This window comes from Periplaneta americana, chromosome 5 (assembly GCF_040183065.1).
Source record: "Periplaneta americana isolate PAMFEO1 chromosome 5, P.americana_PAMFEO1_priV1, whole genome shotgun sequence".
NCBI classification, from domain to species: domain Eukaryota; kingdom Metazoa; phylum Arthropoda; class Insecta; order Blattodea; family Blattidae; genus Periplaneta; species Periplaneta americana.
The window spans coordinates 81684312-81706248 of NC_091121.1; the positions used below are offsets into that span (position 1 = coordinate 81684312).

At 35.3% G+C, this 21937-nt stretch overlaps 1 protein-coding gene and 1 long non-coding RNA gene across 2 annotated transcripts in view; one reads left to right on the forward strand and one right to left on the reverse strand.

Annotated features, from left to right (window-relative positions):
* LOC138699892 (uncharacterized) overlaps nt 1-21937 on the forward strand; it is a 561221-nt gene that overhangs the window by 276060 nt on the left and 263224 nt on the right. The gene's annotated exons all lie outside the window — the stretch shown is intronic.
* On the reverse strand, nt 281-20161 carry LOC138699889 (autotransporter adhesin BpaC-like). The gene is made up of 2 exons (XM_069826090.1): nt 20042-20161; nt 281-4062 (listed from the first exon to the last, which is right to left on the reverse strand). Exons 1-2 carry the CDS (start codon nt 20054-20056, stop codon nt 340-342), a joined length of 3738 nt encoding a protein of 1245 aa, XP_069682191.1. The 5' UTR covers nt 20057-20161; the 3' UTR covers nt 281-339.

A 21937-nucleotide genomic window follows, 5' to 3' on the forward strand; every position in this document is an offset into this window, starting at 1 on the left:
AACGCAGGACTCTATGTCATATGTGACATCAATAAGGCATCATACATATACGGTAAGTAAGTCAAGAGATAATGGGTAGGATGTTGAGTTATAGTCTCTTAACACTCCTTAGCTACATAAATTTTCATAAAGTTCTGCATGCAGTATTTGTACGAACTTATGTCTTTATTCATAACGGTAATAATTTTGTCGAGACGTGGGAAGTAATATGGTTTCATTCTGTAGTCTGATACGTTGTGAGACTAATGATTTGACTTTTACCCAAAGTGATCACAAGGAGTATCGTGTTATTGATTTAATGTGCCGGATCAGGAGATTTACAGGCTATAATTGGTTTTACTATCCAAACAAAGTAGTAATTGCTCCAACAAGAGGATTAACAATAGAACGAATTGTTCCTGAGATTATTCCTTGTCTTGCAGTTTTAGGTGCGTTTTTAGTTGTTCCTAGAGCCGGATCTTCGTTTTTAAGAGTTGTGGTGTTACCATTTGTGGTCAGTGCTGTATCTTCGGGTTTAGCTCTTGCAACAGATGGATCTTCGAATTTAACAGTTGTGGTGTCACCATGTGTGTCTATTGTGGAATGTTTCAGTGCATTTGCATCTATTACTTTAGAGGTAGTTAAGTCCTTTGCTGTTTCAGTATCCCCAAATTTAGCTGTTGTTGAAACCTTAGCTGATTCTGCATCTGGACTTTTATTTGTTGTGGAATCTTTATGAGCTTCTATGTTTTCGGGATTAGCAGTTTTTGAATCTTTAGCTGCACCTGTGGCTATGGGACTAGTTGTTACAGAATCAATGTCTCTGTTTTTAACACCATTAAAAATATTTCCCAATTTGTCTAAATTATTTTTCATGTTATTTCTAACATTTGCCACATCATTTATAATTCTTTCTGGAAACTTTTCTACAATATCTTTCACCTTATCGAGCATTGCCCCCAATAAACCGTGATCCTGCTGAAGTTTTAAAGATGTATCATCAGGTTTATTAACTACAGGATCCCTTATAGCACTTGTATCTCCAGATTTAGTTGTCGTGAAGTCTCCTGCAGAAGTTGTATCGCCTAGTTTAACTTTCTTAGAAACCGTTGAAGCACGTGAGTCTCCCGGTTTTGCTGTTGTTGAATCCCCGGCAACATTTATATTGTCGGGTTTGTTGTTTGTAGAATCGCCTATAGCACTTTTGTCATCAGGTTTAGCTGTTGTTGAATCCCCTGGAGCAGTTGTACCTCCGGGTTTAGCAGTTTTAGAATAAATTTCTGTATTTGTGACTGTAAGACTAGGTGCTCTAAAATCGATTGCTCTATTTGTGCTGCCGCGGAAAATATTTGTAAGTATTTCAATAGCATTTTCTATTCCGTGTTTAATTCTTCCCAACACCATAGAAGGAATTGCAAACAGTGCTTTAATAAAATTTTTAATCTTGCCTATAACTTTTTCTAATAAGCTTTGTTGATGCGGAGTATTTATAGGTAAATCATCATGTTTAGCAACTATAGAACCCCCTGCAGCACTTGTTTCTCCTAGTTTAAATTTTGTAGAATCCCCTGAAGCAAGTGTGTTCCCGGGTTTGGCTGTTGTGGAATCAACTTCAGCAACTGTAGCTTCTAGTTTTGCTGCTGTTTTATCCCCTGAAGCAGGTTGCCCTCCGGTTTTAGCTGTAGTGGAATCCATTGAAGGAAGTGCTTTATTTGTACTACCTTGGAAAATATTTTTAAGTCTTTCAATAGCATTTTCTATTCCGTGTTTAATTCTTCCCAACACCATAGAAGACAACATAGAAGGAATTTCAAACATTAATTTAAAGAAATTTTTAATCCTGCCTGTAACTTTTTCTAACAAGCTTTGTTGATGCGGAGTATGTATAGATAAATCATTAGGTTTAGCAACTATAGAATCCCCTGAAGCAGTTGTTTCTCCTAGTTTAAGTTTTGTAGAATCCCCTGAAGCAAGTGTGTTCCCGGGTTTGGCTGTTGTGGAATCAACTTCAGCATCTGTAGCTTCTAATTTTGTTGCTGTGTTATCCACTGAAGCAGGTTGCCTTCTAGTTTTAGCTGTAATGGATTCCACTGAAGGAAGTTCTCCTCCAGGTTTAGCTGCTGTAAAATCTCCTCCAGCACTTCTATCATCCGATTTAGCTGTTGTAGAATTCTCTGCAACTGTTGTGTCTCCGGGTTTAGCTGTTGTAGGATGCCCTGTTGGAATTGCTTCTCCGGGCTTAGCTGTTGTGGAATCCCCTGCTGCAGTTTTATCTCCCGATTTAGCTATCGTGAAATCTCCTGGTTTAACGGTTGTATCTCCAGAAGCAAGTGAACCTCCTGGTTTAGCTGTAGTTGAATCGACTGAAGCAGTTGTCTCTCTAGGTTTAGATGTCGTGGAATCTCCTCCAGCACTTTTATCATCCGATTTAACTGTTGTAGAATCCCCTGCAACTGTTGCTTCTCCAGGTTTAGCTGCTGTAGATTGCCCTATTGGAATTACTTCTTCGGACTTAGCTGTTGTGGAATCCCCTGCTGCAGCTTTATCTCCCGATTTAGTTGTTGTGAAATCTCCTGGTTTAGTTGTTGTGTCCCCTGATGCATGTGAGCCTCCGGGTTTAACTGTAGTTGAATCGACTGAATCAGTTGCACCTCCAGGTTTAGCTGTCGTGGAATCTCCTCCTGTACTTTTATCACCCGATTTAACTGTTGTAGAATCCCCTGCAACTGTTGCTTCTCCAGGTTTAGCTGCTGTAGATTGCCCTGTTGGAATTACTTCTCCGGACTTAGTTGTTGTGGAATCCCCTGCTGCAGCTTTATCTCCCGGTTTAGTTGTTGTGAAATCTCCTGGTTTAGCTGTTGTGTCCCCTGATGCAAGCGAGCCTCCGGGTTTAACTGTAGTCGAATCGACTGAAGCATTTGTCCCTCTAGGTTTAGCTGTCATGGAATCCCCTCCAGCACTTTTATCACCCGATTTAGCCGTTGTGGAATCCACTGCAACTGTTGAGTCTCCATGTTTAGCCGTTGTAGGATGCTCTGTTGAAATTGCTTCTCCAGACGTAGCTGTTGTGGAATCCCCTGCTGCAGCTTTATCTCCCGATTTAGTTGTGAAATCTCCTGGTTTAGCTGTTGTGGAATCCCCTGCTGCAGCGTTATCTCCCGATTTAGCTGTTGTGAAATCTCCTGGTTTAGCTGTTGTGGAATCCCCTGCTGCAACTTTATCTCCCGATTTAGCTGTTGTGAAATCTCCTGGTTTAGCTGTTGTATCCCCCGAAACAGGCGCACCTCCGGCTTTAACTGTAGTTGAATCCACTGAAACAGTTGTTGTCCCTCCAGGTTTAGATGTAGTGGAACCCCCTCCATTAGTTTTATCATCCGATTTAACTGTTGTGGAATCTCCTGCAGCAGCTGTATCTTTTGGGTTAGCTGCTGTATCCCCTGAAGCAGTTGGGCCTCCGAGTTTAACTGTAGCTGAAGCAGTTGTTTCTCCAGGTTTAGTTGTCATAGAATCTCCTCCTACAGTTTTATCACCCGATGTAGGTGTTGTGGAGTCCCCTGCTGCAGGTTTATTTCCCGGTTTAGTTGTTGTGGAATCCCCTGCATTAGCGGTATCTGCTGCTTTAGCTTTTGTTGTGTGCTCTGAAGCAGGTGGTCCTCCAGATTTATCTGTAGTTGAATTCACTGAAGTAGATATCCCTCCAGGTTTTTCTGTTGTAGAATTCCCTCCAGCAGTTTTATCAGCGGACTTAGCTGTTGTAGAATCCCCTGCAGCTATTGAATCTCCGAGTTTAGTTGTTGTATCCCCTGTAGCCACTATTCGTCTAGAATCCGCTGCAGAATTATTAGCTGTGCTCTCAGGTAAAGCATTTGCAGGTAGCGACTTATTTCCTTGGCCAAATAATCCGTTAATTACATTGTTAATTTTTTGCATAATATTCTCTCTAGGTTTTGACGTAGTGGTTGTCTCCTGTTTCCTATTAAAGAAATCCTGTATTTTCTGTACCACTTTCTTCATTAATTGAGGCCTAGGCGCAGCCTTTATTGTACTGGACGCTAGTATGGCGAGAAAGGTCATCAGTATAATCTGTAACACAAATTTCGTACTATCAGTTACTAGGATATGAGCTATTCCATCTCAAATCGACAGAAATATAGAGAAAATTGACCTTACAATTTCTAAATACAATGAAACTTTTTTGTACTTAGAGAACTGTGATGCAATGCTTTGTGCAAAGTTTGAGGCATCAGAACTTCATAGTGCTTAAATTAAAAATATTTAAATTTATCGTATTTTCATAAAATTAGCAACTTTAAACTGTTGTAGCTGCGAAACCCTTTCACCCAATGATCAAAATCATGGTTTATTTTGATGCTGAGAAATTAAGGTTTATATTGAACAGATTTTCTTACTTTTTATATAATTGGAGAAATTTAAATTTTTCGTCATTAACACGTATCTGCCTAGGAAAAAATATTTTAAAAATATATAGTTAGATTCCGCATTGAAAGTACAAATAAACACATATTTCTTACTGATGGTATGTTGATAAGAAAATATTGAAAATATCAAATAAAGAAAATAAATAGTACGCGCGTGAACTAACCAGCTGACTGTGAGACGGGAGCTAGCCGAGACAAGCAAGGCCAGGAGACAAACACGTGATATTTCGTCTAGTAGCGGATAGCTGGGCTAGCTTTACCACAGGTTTTCATAAACACAGGAGTAAAATAACGCCCAAATCCCTCTTAATAATGCAAGGTTTTTTCTCAATATATATATTTTTTTTAATTTTTACATATGGGCAAAAAGCCTAAACGTAAGTAAAATCAGATTATCTGTCTCTCTGTGTACAATAAAAATAAGGATTACTTCTTAACATAACCTACCAAATGTCAGCTTCAAAATGAGCTCCCGTACAGTGTTCTGCAATAAATTTTCCCAGACTTCTGAGCGCTGAAAGAGGCTTGTTTTTATAAAATACGCTAAATTTGTTGCTCAACAATACGAAAACCGTTTGACTTTCGATAGTATATTTTTGAAAATGCACTCTCCTCAGCACCTTGTATAAATAGGGAACAAATTAGAGTATAAAAAAATGCGAGGTTTTTCACTGATCGATTTCATATGGAATAGCCAATATAGTAGTGTAGTTGGGGCTACTGTAACTTTTAAACTACAAAGTTGTTCCCGCAAGATACCACCAATATAAAGGGAGTCGAAAATGAAATGATATTCGTCTTAATGGGTCATTTTACGACGCTGTATCAACATCTAGGTTATTTAGCGTCTGAATGAAATGAAGGTGATAATGCCGGTGAAATGAGTCCGGGGTCCAGCACCGAAAGTTACCCAGCATTTGCTCGTATTGGGTTGAGGGAAAACCCCGGAAAAAACCTCAACCAGGTAACTTGTCCCGACCGGGATTCGAATCCGGGCCACCTGGTTCCGCAGCCAGACGCGCTGACCGTTACTCCACAGGTGTGGACTCGTCTTAATGGAACTGAAATCAGTACGGTAGTTAAATTAGACATATAACCAAGGGAATTCATGTTAATTTAAATCTTAATATGTAGTTTTATTCAGGTATCAAACATTTGACTGCAAGTTCTATTTATAGAGAAAAATCATTAAATAAATTAGTAGTATAGGTAGTGCTTGTGGCGGTGGTGGTGGTGGTGGTGGTGGTGGTGGTGGTGGTGGTGATTGAGGTAGTTGTATTATTCTTAGTACAGTGGACTCTCCTAAGTTCGACAAAACATAATTGAAAGTTCAGTCCGATAAGGGTAGTGGGTGTGGCTGGAGAAATGAATGCAAATTCTTTTTGGTTATCCATCAACGAATACAGTACTGTACTTGCATTTCCTGTCCGCCCCGAGACTTGTGTATGCGCTTCTAGTACCATAGTGGGTTTTCGGCAGTTCCGTCTCACAAATGGCACAATTCTCCAATTCTCAAATAGAAAAAGAAGAGTTCATTAATTTAAAATCAGTGATTAAATATGGATGTCCTAATCAATAAAATATTCTGTTTTCCTTTAACAAAAGTATCACTACAAAAAACAGAACCAATTCCCATTCAAATGGCAAACCCCTTTCTTAGTGACCGAATAGGGGCGTGTCTTCTAATTCTTCTACGTAAGCAGTCGAATTATAGGAATGTCGAACTTGATTTCTGTCGAACTTAAGAGCTTTCACTGTATTAGGAGGAAGAGGAACAGCATTCTATATGACGACTCTTTCAAGTTACTGTACTGTAGAGACTACTCAGTGTCTAAATTCTGAGATGGCTGATATCTCGATCAGGGACTGGTTTCTTTTACATGCGGTATATCTACGACACTGACTTCCCAGTTTATCTTACCTCTCGGAAGAAGCCACTCTCAGGAGGCTAATTTAATGCTCCTTAAAAAAAGAAAGCTCTTTGCCGACTTTGAACACGCGACCCTCGGATCTAACGATCAGCAATGTAACTGCAAGATCACTTATGTTGACATAACATTGAAGGTCACGTGATAGGCGAAGTGCACTAGATTTTCTACAGCTCTTTACCTTGTTACTTTATATATATATATATATATATATATATATATATATATATATATATATATTTCCTTGACTAAAAGTTTCCTTTTGATTTTTAATATGGCATGAAATGTTTTTGGCGACTGTTTTGATTGTATAGAAAAAACTAATATAGCAAGGGAAAATGCATTAACTCCAAATAAATGGAATGAAATTGTAAGATACGCTTATATTACTGACCAAATTTTGGTACCATTGTTACTTGCTTGCATGATAGTGAATTCCGTACTGCTAGGAGTTTGAAACACAGTGGAATTATTGAAATTAATATTAATATTAGTTTCAGGGAAATCAATGTAATATTAAAATACCAATTCATTTCATTTTTCAAGTATGTATTATTTATGTAATCTTCATCTTACGATGTTTGGTGACGTATATACGTCCGTTGATGTGACATATTCATTATTTATGTATTTATCTATTTACCAGTTCATATACTTATGGGCTATATAAGTATTTAGTGAAATGATTATTACAAACCCCGAAAACCGAATGCCACTTTGAAATGCATCCTTGAGAAGTCTTACTTACGCCTAAGGGCTATACTACACGAACGTTAAAAATGTTGCGTTGACAGGCGTTGGTAACGCACTAAACATGTATAAACTACACGTTGCGTTAGGGACGCTGTGTTTGATTTCAGAACTGCAATGGATGTTATACAAGCTGCGTATGTAGCTCTGCTATGTGTTCAATTTGTAAGTCTGTCTCAAAAAAAAAAAAAAAAAAAAGGAAAAGGAAATTGTGAATTCATCCCGCAAACATTAAGAGACTTTCGGCAGGAAAGTTTTATACAGTGAAACCTCTCATTTACGGACATCGAAGGGACGTAACAATCTGTCCGCATCTGGGAGGTGTCCTTTATTGGGAGGGAAGCTCCCCAATCTAACAGTAAATTTATAATATGCATTTATGTATCCCTTCACACTTTAAATGAAATGTATTACTGTAGTTTAATTCTAAATACAGTACACTATACTACAGTAAATTCTTTGCAACTTTGAACTACAGTAGATAAGACCGAAAAAGGAAAATACAGTACTATACCATGCATTTTTATTCTAGGTCTACAGCTGTGCAGTACTGTAATTTACTGTTTTGAACTTAACCTTTATGTTCAGGTGCCATGTCTCTCGAAACAGAAGTAATTGAAGTGAAGAGAAGAATCCTACTAACCCTATCGTGTATCGAATACAATTTCACGATTGCGGACCTTATTGTCTTCTTTCATGTTAAGGAATTTCTGCACTAAATTTTCCATTTTTGTAACTCATTAGGTCTTGAAATCCAAGTTCTGTCTGCAGTCAGGAGATAAAGCAAGCTTTAGGACTATGAAACAGCTTTCCGTGTTTGTGTCTGAATGTGTCCGTAAACGAGAGTTAAATTTATCATTATTTCTAGATCATTTCAGTTGGGACATAAAAATCCGTCCGTATATGAGGAGTGTCCGTATCTTATGGGGTGTCATTAAAGAGAGGTTTCACTGTACTGCGTTTTAAAATCACCGACAGTATACCGACAAGTTTTTTCTCTGTTACAGAATGTCAATAAAACGTTTTGATGATCTTTTGAATTTAATGTCTCATAATATTAGGAAAACTGCTACTGTAATGAGGAAATCAGTTCATCCTGTCGAAAAGCTGGTTGTAACATTAAGGTAAATAATAAAATTTGCCTTAATTTTTAATGATTATATTTTTATTTTATGCATCCTAATATGTTGAAAATTAAGAACATTACAAGGTGCAGAAAATGATTATATTTTTATTTTATGCATAATATGTTGAAAATAAATTACAAGCTGCAGAAATCAGTACTGACTGAAATTAACAATGACCTCAGAATCATTTGAACCATCGGCAATAACACTCAACGGCGACATATCTGACAATTGGGACATTCTTGATGTTGTCCATTCCTCGACATGCAGGTTTCTGAACACTTCAGAAACTTTGAATCGAGCTTCAATTGCAAGCTCTGGAGGTAAATTGTCCATGATTTTGACAAATGATAATAGGAAAGCTTTGTTTCCATCTTTGTCATTCTCTCTGTCTTGTCTTTGTATGGCCACGCTCTCTGATAATATACTTGTAACATCTCTTGTTGCAGTTACTAGAATATTTTCAGATTTTTCTTTTCTTCCTGTCCCTGTCGAGCGAAGAGATGGTCAAGATTTTGTTTTGGTATCGTTTACATTACTCTCATGACCCGAAGTAGCCTGAGAAATAATACCATCCGGTATGTTTTCTTGTTTAGGTGGAGGTACATTCGAAATGGTTTCATTCTCACCAAGAGTAGGTAATAAAAACTGCATTTGCTTGGCAATATCCAGTCTGTTGTTAACGTTGCGTTGGTGACGCACATGTAGTATGAATACGTTTGCAAAAGATGGCGTTGCCAACGCAGACCTCTGCGTTGGAACTCCTCAACGTCGAAGGAACGCAACCAAACGCAGCATTTTTAACGCTTGTGTAGTTTAGTCATGCAATTATACAAGCGATTATATTATCAAAAATTAAGTTCCTATAAAAGAACGTTGTCAACGCAACGTTTTTAACGTTCGTGTAGTATAGCCCTAATAATTTTGCTATTCTAGTTATAATTGCAATAATAATAATAATAATAATAATAATAATAATAATAATAATATAAATATACTATTAACAATAACGATGTCTTGCTTATTTACTTATTTACTACATCTCATCTACACCAGACGGAAATTACGCGATTAGTGTTAAACTGGCCTATGTGTAACGTCTTCCAGCAACCACATAATAGATGAAGTGACGACTTGAAACCATTTTGACAAAACTATGTTAGTATACACAGTACCGCAAGTACTAGGGCACTGGTCTTCCATCTAAGCGGACCGGATATTATTCCCGATCAAGTCGTGGAATATGGTTTTATTCGGGGTACAATCATTTCCCTCTATAATTTCACCAAGTCTCCATTCCTCTTATTTCATCTATTATCCGCAATAGTAAAAGTAGTCTGCGGTGAAATTTGGGGATTATACGGGTTTCCGAGGCTGATATAGGAAGGGCTTGCAACTCCGGGCCCCAGAGGCTTATCAGGCTACTCGTCCTTGAAACGGGACCTGGTTCCATCAAGGGCTGGAAGAGGATGAGCCAACTATCAGCTTCGAAATGCCACCCAGACCACCGTAGGACTTGGACAGTCATCGCATACATAGAGCGCAGACTGAGCCGAACCATGCCTAAGTGTACGGATCCGTCCCGATTTTAGCCCTCGAAAAGTCAGGCCAAGAAAGTATACTTAGTAAAGAAGATTTAGGTAACGAAATAAGTGAATGCAATAGTGGAAATGAATTTATTAGACGAAATTAAAAAAAAAATTCAAGATCTGTTGAAATTAGGCCTACAGCAAAACTGAGACTTATATTCGGTTTCCGAAACATTGATCATCAGGAAGAAAGACGATAAAGGCTGGAAGTACAACAACTTAGAATCTTTAGACCTTTAATATTAAATACAAAAGAGACCAAATTCCAAGTAAGATAAAACACAGAAGTTGTAGAATTGTATACTAGGTCTAAACCGAATGGATGACAGAATACTCCCAAAAGAGTTCTCACAAGCAAACATTCTCATGGTGAGAAATAGAAAGTAATTTTTTTCTTCCACCATGTTAATAGTCTCAAAACAAGTGGTTATACAAATTTTGGCCACTCGAGCACAATAATACGATGGCCGTAAAAATAAGTTTCACTGAGATCGTTTACAGAAAGAAAAGACAATTCTATGAAATGATTTTTGGAACAGATACAGGAATTGTTGAGGTATTTTTCAACATATTCCCCACCGGAAGTCAAACATTTGTCATATCGTGTGATCTGCTTTTGTATCCCTGTGTCGTAGAAGACTTCCGCCCGGGATCGGAACCAGTGTGTGATACAGCCGTGTGCACCTCTCTGTCGATCCCATTGTACGACAAATTTCTCAATTCCAGTGAGGAATATGTTGAAAAATAGCTCAACAATAATTGTTGTATCCGTTCCAATAAATTTTTGCAATAAAATTGTGTTTTCTTTTTGTAAACGGCTACAGGGATACTTATTTTTTTTTACTCCTCTCGTAATTTGCGCTCGAGTGGCCAAAATTTGTACAAGCACTTGTTTTAACATTATTAAAATAGTGGAAGAAAAAAAACTTTTTTATCTGCCCCCCCCCCCAAGAGAATGTTTGCTTGTCAGACACGTTCCACGCCATCTGCGTAAACTCAGATAATAACGTGCTTACGTGCTTATCCGGAGCTGCACTCGGTATGGCTAATTACGTGGTTGAGTTTCTCCGGGTTTTTCCCGGTGATATCAGATGACACATGCAGAATCCTCGGCCTCAAGTCGGCAAGTACTATCTCGCTATTACCATTTCTATCAGCGCTAAATAAACTAGTAGTGCATATAGCGTCGTTAAATAACTGATGTAAAAGAAACCTCATGAGGAATGTAAAGGGTGGAGAAGACCATGGAAACGTTGGACAGACCAGATCTGACACTCGCAAAATGCCCTGGAGACCTAAATTTCGATTGACAGGAGAGGAAGAAGAAATTGTTTCATTGTATGTCCATCATTTTCAGATAAATAGGTTCTTAAGATGTTATTAAAAATATCGTAAAATTACGAGTAACAGTAAACAATAGTTCGTCATTTGAATATGATAAGAATTTAGGTATTCCGCGAGATTCCTTGTTAGGACCATTAATTTTTCTCCTATATAAACGACCTCTTTGAATATATTACAGGTGGTAAGGTGGCACAGTACATCGGTTATTCATAGATTTCAAAAAGGCATATGACTCAGTTAAGAGAGAAGTTTTATATAATATTCTTATTGAATTTGGTATTCCCAAGAAACTAGTTCGATTAATTAAAATGTATCTTAGTGGAACTTACAGAAGAGTCCGTATAGGCTAGATTCTATATGATGCTTTTCCAATTCACTGCGGGCTAAAGCAAGGAGATGCACTATCACCTTTACTTCTTAACTTCGCTCTAGAATATGCCATTAGGAAAGTTCAGGATAACAGAGGGGGGTTTGGAATTGAACGAGTTACATCAGCTTCTTGTCTATGCGGATGAAGTGAATATGTTAGGAGAAAATCCACAAACGATTAGAGAAAACACGGCAATTCTACTTGAAGCAAGTAAAGAGATAGGTTTAGAAGTAAATTCCGAAAAGACAAAGTATATGATTATGTCTCGTGACCAGAATATTGTACGAAATGGAAATATAAAAATTGGAGATTTATCCTTCCAAGGGGTGGAAAAATTCAAATATCTTGGAGCAATAGTAACAAATATAAATGACACTCGGGAGGAAATTAAACGCAGAATAAATATGGGAAATGCGTGTTATTATTCGGTTGAAAAGCTTTTGCCGTTTAGTCTGCTATCAAAAAATCGGAAAGTTAGAATTTATAAAACAGTTATATTAGCGGTTGTTCTGTATGGTTGTGAAACTTGGACTCTCACTTTGAGAGAGGAACAGAGATTAAGGGTGTTTGAGAATAAGGTTCTTAGGAAAAGATTTGGGGCTAAGAGTGATGAAGTTACAGGAGAATGGAGAAAGTTACACAACGCAGAACTGCACGCATTGTGTTCTTCGCGTGACATAGTTAGGAACATTAAATCCAGACGTTTGAGACGGGCAGGGCATGTAGCATGTATGTGCGAATCCAGAAATGCATATAGAATGTTAGTTGGGAGACCGGAGGAAAAAAGACCTTTGGGGAGGCAGAGACGTAAATGGAAGGATAATATTAAAATGGATTTGAGGGAGGTGGGATTTGCTTATAGAGACTAGATTAATCTTGCACAGGATAGGGACCGATGGTGGGCTTATGTGAGGGCATCAATGAACCTTCGGGTTTCTTAAAAGGTATTTGTGAGTAGGCCTAAGCAATTAAAAACGAAAGTTGAGACTGTCAGGATGCATTTTAATAAGTGGTGTTATGAAAACAAACTTACTGTAAACATAGGGGAAACGGCCTCTCTTCATTTTAAGAAAGAAGGTAAATTTAGAGTCTAATTTTGTATTCAATTATGATGGAATGTTGACTAAATCACCATCAAACCATTAGTTTTATATCATTAATTTAATCATTCATTTAGTATTCTGCCCGAGGGCAGGTATTTCACTTGCGAACCCATCTTTCTCCAATGTTTTCTATTTTCTGCCTTCCTCTTTGTTTCCTCGTGTTGATGAATTGTTATATTGTAATGGCCCAATATATGTAATTGCAAAATTATAAATAAAACAGTGTTTGCAATAATGTAATTAATTAGGAGGTATTCTATCGACCAAAGATCTAATTAGTGTATATTATTTATTAGTTTCGACAGACAGAATAAGAAACGAAGCTGTGTTGGAAAGAGTGCAAGAAGGAAGAATGATATTGAAACTGATCAGAAAGAGGAAAAGGATTTGGCTGAGTCACTGATTGAGAAGAAACTGCCTTCTGAAGGAAGCACTGGAAGTAATGGTGAACGGGAGAAGAGTTCGGGGTAGAAGAATATATCAGACATTAAGATATATGGATCATATTAGGAGACAAAGAGGAGGGCAGCAAATAAGAAAGACTGGAAAATGCTAGGTTTGCAGTGAAAGATCTGCCCTTGGGCAGAACACTATGAATGAATGAATTTATTAGTTTATTATTATTTAATGTATGATACCTTTGTATGGAGGAATTCAGTAAATACGAATACGGCCTATGTTAGTGAAAAAATAATTCTTATGAGGTAGATTTTTAGATTTCACAACGAAGATTCTTGTATGCCGAATTAAAAGGAAAAAATATCACAACATTTTTTACATTACTTTGTTTTCATATTTTTAAATTTCTCACATTTATTCAGTGGAATGATTAAAGAATCAAGATTTTCATGATTATAATACTCATAAATCATAAGTATATATGTTTACAACTGATAAACACCGTACTAGGAAATATGAACAACCTTTGGGCTATGCCAGGAGAAAAAATTGTTTAATAATTTGCCAAGGGAAATAGTAACTTATAGTATAGGAGAGTAAAATTAGATTTTATCCGCGAGTGAAAGTTTAGAGCCCAACTTGATGCCGAGAGTGATAATTTTTACGAGCGCATAAAATATGTTTAGTTTCTAGTGCTGTGCAAAGTGTATTAGGAGGAATGTAAAATACTTCAGAATAATGTAGTTTGAGTTAATATACATCGATTTAACTTATGATACCTTTGTCGGAAATATAACGTTTGGGATGTTATTGATGGACGAACTTTTAAATTGAGAGAGTCATTACAGACGTATTTATATGGTTTAGTTAGAACATTGTGATATGATACATGATTGAAAATGCTGCATCTTATGTTGTTCCAATAAGTTTATTTCATAATCAAGTACAAACTCTATAAGAAATAAAATAATTACACAAGACAAATTACTAAGTTTGCCCTTCTTATGAATTTAATAAATTGTAAATTGATATCGGACACCGTTAGCGTTTTTCTTTACGATCTCAATGAAACAGTAGCTTGCCAGTTTCAGATAACATCCGGTAACAATATGGAAATATACAGCTAGATGGAACCCTTCCATTGGAGAAACGTCGTCTGTATTTATCAACAGCAAATGCAATGCCATCACAAAACCTATAAACAAATAGCGTGTCTGCATGTTCACTATGTGAATACACGAATTAAATATCTATTGAAGGTTTATTTAGTTGTGTGTGTTGCGTTGGTGTTGCTGTACTCAGATGCTACGCTGTGCGAAAAAATCTGGCGTAAGACGTCAGGTATAATAGGTACACGGAACCTTAAGGTGTTCCAGAATTTCTCTCCTTAATATCTTCCCTACCGCTAGATTTCGGACATAGGTATATCAGGTTAATTCGATGTAAATTAACTCAAACTACATTATCCTGAAGTATTTCACATTCTTCCTGAGACTGCGTATCTAATATTTTATCCATTATAATAGTATGTAAATGTAATTTTAATTTTTGCGCCTTTTCTTTGTAATATGTTGCTTGTTAAGAAGTTATAAATGAATGAATGTATGAATTTTATTGTTACTAATGTGTTGGTTGATATGTACTGCTGCGAGTTAAAAACTTTTAAATCACTGCAGTGAATGAAGCCATTGTTTAGGTTGCTAGGAAAATAAAATAAAGACCAGTTTAGATACAGTTCATGGATAATTAAATAATTGTCCCTGCATAGAGTAAGAACACTTGTTAGAGTTTGCCAGCTATTCCATATGCCTTGCTTTACTAACAATATTTTGACCAATCATAAAACACACTGCATTGTTTGACACCAACAATAAGTAACTAGGATTTTTTTCTTTCATTTAGTAATAATGCAACACTGAAGAGGCAATATTTTGGATTCTTTTCGTCTGGTACCATTTTCTCAGGAACTAGTTGTCAGGACTTTATGAAAAATGTTATACACTTTCTTTATTAGTGGTTTTAAATTGTAGGTGAAAGGTTTTTTTTTACATAAAGTCATATTTATTCTTCCAGTTGATTAATTAACATAAACAGAAACATAGGTATCAAGTTGAGAGTGGACGTGTTTTCTTATGCTGCTCCCAGTATTCCAGCGAAAGCTTTTACAATGGGGGGACCAAAAAATAACCGTAAAGTGGAAAGTGAAAGCGGAAATGAAGTGAGTGGAGACAGCAAAGTAACATCTACTCTAAAACAAATGTTTGATGAGTTTAAATCAAGTATACAATTGGAGATAAGTGCATTACAGCAATCAGTTCAGTTCATGTCAAACAAGTTTGATGCATTTAGCGAAGAGTTGTGTAAGACGAAAGATGATCTGAAAACAACACAGGGGGAAGTGCGTGATCTAAAAAAGGAAAATGAACTCTTGTGGAAACAAGTAAATGAACTACAGCAGTACACGCGTAGGGACAATCTACTGGTGTTTGGGATTCCGGAAACTCCGGAAGAATCCGTTCCTATGATTGTCCAAAATATTTCGGAAGTCATCGGAGGACCGGAGCTTGTCGCTGACTTAAGTGTTGTACATAGGCTACCTGCAAAACCCGGCAAGACGAAGCCTATTGTCGTCAGGTTCAACAAAAGAATTAGTCGAGACACATGGCTCCAGAAATTCAAGTTAGAAGCGAGGAAAACACCCAGAAGGCCCAGGAATTCCGCTACAAAGGATCAACCCTTTGCTACCTGATGGGAGGCTGACTGCTGGTGAACATTTGACAATTGCTACCCGTGACCTACTAAACAAAACAAGAGAGGCAGCTAATCAGAAAGGGTACCGTTTTGTATGGACGAGAGATTGCAAGGTATTTATTCGTAAGGATGAAACGAGCCCTGCTTATAAGATAAATTCTTTCCAAGACTTAATTACATTGTAATTGTCTTACTGTCTGATTTTTGTTATCCTTTTTAATGTTAATATTTCTAAACAATGGATTGTCTAATAAATGAGCTAAATTATTATTCCGCTAATAATAACACTCGCACAGCAGTTTTGGAAGACTTTAACTCTTGCAACAGTTACATTGGTAACAATTTACACGATTTTAAATTATTTCACTTAAATATACGCAGCTTAAATAAACATTTCCTGGAATTCTGTGCCACTATGCAAAATTTTAATAATCCTTTCGACTTCATTATATTGACGGAGGCTTGGTTAAATCATGACTCTGGCTATGATTTACCAGGTTATAAAAAGTTTGTCAAAACGAATAAATATAATAAATGCGATAGTTTAGTTGTCTACTGCAAAAATAATATTGATGTCACAATAGTACATGTAGATATCCCACAATGTAATTCTATTCATCTTAATTTTATATGTAATAATACTCCATTCTCCATTGTGGCGATATATAGATCCCCAAACAATTGTATAAATGAATTTTTAGACAATTTTGAACTATTTTTGTTTAATTCTAAAGACACAAGCAATCAAATCATTGTTGGAGACATTAACATACAAATTCTAGAAGACAAATTAGACAGTACTGGCAATAGGTACATGAATATCTTACACGAATATGGTTTTGTCAAATTTTTACACTCTATCACTCGGCCTGATTCTAAGTCTTGCCTTGATCACATATTTTGTAAAACAAAGAGTAACTGGAAATTTGTACCTGCTGTTTTGTGTAGTGCTATTACCGACCACTATGCAGTTATTGCATTATTCGAAATTGGAATTAAAAACTCTAATACATTTCAGTATCCTCTCCATATAAAAAGAAACATAAATTACAATAAGCTAATTTCGCTTATAGAAAAAGAAAATTGGGATTCCGTGCTTAACTGTGAAAATGCTGAATTATGCTTTCAAGTATTCCAAAATTTAATATCTAATTATATAGACATAAGCACAGATGTATCTTACTTTAAAGTATCTTCTAAATTAAGAAAAATAAAACCCTGGATCACCACAGGTATCATTAAGTCAATCCGTATAAGAGACAAATTAGCCAGAAATATTAGAAAAGAACCTGATAATATAAATCTAATAAATTATTACAAAAAATACAGAAATAACTTAACTCTTATTATAAGAAACATGAAAACTCAGTATTATCAATCTCAATTTCAGAAGTATCGAAATAATCCTAGGAAATTTTGGCAAACTATTAATGAAGCCACAGACGTAAATGTGAACCAAAATAGTATCATATCAGAGATTTTAAATGAAGAGGGAGAAATATTTAAAAACAAAAAAGACATAGCTAATGAATTTAATAAATATTTCTCAAAAGTAGGACATAGCATTGCATCGAACATCAACAAATCGGCATTTAACACGAAAAATTATTGCAGTGGCCATAATAAGCACGCATCTTCCTCCATGTTTTTATCACCAGTAACCGAAGAAGAAATTTATAATATTGTTAAATCCTTAAAAAAATAATGTCTCACCGGGAATCGACAAAATTACAAATAACACATTAAAGATTATCATTAAACATATATTAAAACCGCTTGTTTATGTATTCAATCTATGTCTCACCCAAGGAGTTTTCCCAGAATCTCTGAAAAATGCTGTAGTTGTACCGGTCCATAAGTCAGGGGAAAGAAAAAGTCTGAATAACTATAGACCTATATCCTTGCTCTCTAGCTTCTCAAAGATATTAGAAAAATGTTTAAAAAACAGATTAGTAAATTACTTAGAGAAAAATGAAATTCTCTCCAAACATCAGTATGGCTTCAGAAATAAATTATCTACGGATGACGCAATTATTGAAGTCACTGGTAAAATTAAGCAGGAGTTGGATAACGGTTCTAAATGTTTAGGGATTTTCTTAGATTTAAGGAAAGCTTTTGACACGGTGAACCATCGTTTACTTCTGGACAAATTATTTGATATAGGAGTCAGGGGTATTGCGCATAAGTTATTTCAATCATACTTAAACAAAAGAACTCAGGTAACCAAAATTGATGATAATATCAGTGAAAATGTAAATATTGATATAGGTATCCCTCAGGGAACAATTTTAGGTCCTATTCTATTTTTAATATATATTAATGATTTATTAAACATTGATTTGAAAGTACATAATGGCTCCTGTTATTCTTACGCTGATGATACGGTGGTGATTTTCAGTGGTTTAACTTGGGAGGACACTTATAAACATGCCAATGTAGGTATAAATTTGATCAAAAACTGGCTTGATGCAAATTTTCTATCTCTAAATATAACTAAAACTACTTTGGTGCCATTTTCTTTAACAGTCTCTGGATTGAACAAATTGAAATCACTTTCTCATTTAAAATTAATAATCCACAACTCATTTTGTAAACTCTCTACAACCTGTAAATGCCCTTGCCTGAAAGAATCTGTAGATGTGAAATACCTGGGAATTATTGTTGATCAGCACGTGAAATGGGATAGACAAATCACCTTTTTATGTAACAGGATACGTAAAACAATTTACAAATTTGTAAACCTTCGCCATTACTTGCCTACTCATGTATTACGTTTGGTTTATTTGACTCTAGTTGAATCTGTTATCCAATATGGTATAATTGGATGGAGAGGCATTACAAAAACTGCTCTTCTTCCTCTAATTATGTTGCAAAAACGTATAATCAAAATTTGTTTGAAAAGGCGACTGGATTATCCAACAAATTTGATCCATTCTGAATTGAATGTTTTTAGAATTGACCAAATTTATAAATACTCTTTAATGAAATTCTATCATAAAAATAGAACGAAATTTGTAGCTCAGCCACATGCTCATAATACGAGACGAAATGAAATTCTTAAATTAGTTGAACCTAAATATTTCACATCTGCTGCTTTACTACACAGTACAAATTATGGTCCACGGCTATATAATTCGATAATAAAATTTCATCCAGAATTGACTACTTTAAGCAATGAAATTTTCAGATCCAGAATTAAAAAATTTATATGACAGACTTCCCTGTATATATATTATGTACCATGTATTGTAAAACAAGTTTATTTCTATCCTAAGTGTATTTTTCTATTTTATCTTGGTTACTATATCAACATGACCTGCACTAATCATACTATTAATAATAATTTAATATTAATCCATCAATCTAAACATCGTCTCTTTTTTCACTCAGTTATTATTAGTATTATTATTTACTAATTTTATTACAATCTTTATGTGAGCTTTTTTCTTAAGTATTTTGTCTACAAAGTATGTGTATCTATGTAACGGAACTGTCCCCGAACACGAGCTTTGCTCTTTCGGGGTATTTTAATGTAACGTTTTTATGTATATGTTATTATTAAATAAATAAATAAATAAATAAATAAAATAAAAAAGTAAAATTATGATTTTTAAATACAGTAATTAAGATTATTTATGTGAAAAGAAAGCTTTTACCTACAATGTCAAACTAGAAACAAACACTGTGAATACAATTTTTCATCAAGTTCTGACAAATGGTACCAGATGGAAAAAAGTAGAATAATAATCTGTCACTCCAGTGTTTAATTTTTGTCAACTGAAAGAAAATAAACTAATTCAAGGAACTGATCTTTGAAAATTTGTTTGACTATCTCCTATACTTCTGGAAAAAATTACTTTTCTTTAGAAGTAGAACTGGCAAACTCTGACAAAGAAATATTAGAGAGATTTAATCGCCAATGCTGTTATTCTCTAAATAGTTTTAGAAATATTGTATAGCTTTCAGATGTAGCTTATAAGATCTATCTTACGTCCTTTGCGTTTTCGGACGCACACATCCATTTTCATGGTACTGTACGAAAGATAAACTACTACTACCAGAACTAGACGCGACGGCGACTTATATACGAAGAAGTGGCATGCCCAAACGAATTTTTACATGTATCACCGTTGTTGAAAACCTTTATTTCTGTGAAAGTCTTGAAATGGACGTTTTGCAGCATTATAGTATTTCTCTATATAATTGATATAGCCTATCCCTCAGTGACTGTAACTCACAATGGGTCATAGGATACTCCTTACCTTCCTGATCTCCATTTTGGTGTCGTCCTGTAGTATCGTCTCTCCAGTAGACTCTCTAAGTGCTAAATGAGGTCTGTACGTAATGTAAACAGCTTAGTTATGCTATTTGAAGAAACATTCGTCATATATCAATCGACAAGTGACATGTTCAACGTTTACCGCCTTCTATCATTGTGTAAAAATCTAGGAGATAAAGAGTAGTCTACCTGCGAGTGCGGTATAACGGAAAAGTTATTACGCTCAACGGCACTTTTTAGTTATTCAACAAATATTGCTAAAACTTTGTTATACAGAGTGTTCGAAAAGTTCCGCATTATAGTCATGTTTTCAAAATGTTTTGAATGCAGTAAAACTTTATTTATGCGTTTTTAAGAATGTCTGAACTTGACGAAAACGTATAACTTAAATGAATTAATATTATCTGAAATAACATATGATGACTATATTGGGAGAACAAGTTAAGTCAATTTAGTAAAATTTTCATAAGAGAAATTTATATCTTGACAATTAAGTTGTCTTCAAGTATATAAAACAGTAATTAGATTTATAACACACATTCTTGAGAAGTGCAGAATTATTTATAGAAAATCTTAGCTGCTTAGAACCAAAACTCGCTGATATAATACATTTCAAACTCCAAAGCCGAAAATTTTACGACATTGATATATCTTGTTGTTCCCGTGTGATAATCCTTTAATAACACGTGATTATTTAGAAAGTTATTTTCAACTCGTTGCTCTTAAGAAATAAATCACGTCCTCAAATTGTGATAACCAGATAGCAAAATTTGGGTCCCGATATTGAACATTAAGTGTAAATCAGTTGCAGGAAGGTGATTGAACTCATTGCTACTTACAACTAGTTCGAAAAGCTGTTCACTATATATTGAAAATGAACTGTAATGGCCTGAGTTCGTTTCCTAGGGAGAGACGGAAGAATACTGTATCTCTGATCACGAACCGGATTGTAGGTACTCTAACGCACAGGTAAACAAAACTCACCGCGCCACCTCACTCCATCTATAATCCGTTGCACTTTTAACTTCACTTCATTCTTAATTGTCTCGAATCCTAAGCCTGTTTATTATTATCCATTCCAACTCCTACTTCACCTCACAATTTCACAAAAAGATACTGGGTTTGGTGGTCGGGTTGAACCTGATTACAAACATTGTTAAACATTGAATACCTAATGAAAATTGTTTTTAGAATTTAAAGTCTTGAAAATACATCAAATTTATATCAATGAATTATTAACTTTTATACATAAAAACACACACATGTCAGATCATATAGTCACAAACACAAAACCAAAGATATAGATACAATACATTTGTTTGAACCGAAGTGTTTAACGAGCACTACTTCCAACTATAGTATAGTAGAACTCCAATTATCCGAGCTCAAAATATCCGGATCATGTTTCAGGACAGTTTGAAATTCTTTATTCAAAGAAAGTTGCATATGTTTAGGTTTTTTATTTCGTGTACTGTACTACCATACATAAGTAAAGTTCTGTTCTGTATGGAAAATGAAGAGTTCTTATAATTTTAATCCATTTAAAATACTATTTTGTTTGAATATGTGTAACTTTGTTCATTATAAACTGTAGGTCTATAGTCATTTTGCACTTTTAATACATGGAGTAGCTTAACTACTATTGTTTCTAGACTCTTTTCATGTCCGACCCAATTATCAGGATTCCTGCATATCCGGATCATACTATCCCCTATTAGTCCGGATAATTAGAGTTCTACTGTACTGTTGCCGGTTCTATAATTTATAACAAATTCATAAAGAAATACATATATCTATTTACATCTAACACTTTGGAATTTAAAAATGTATGTAAGCAATTTGTAATGAGTAATTATTAATTTTTAGTTGTTATTTTATT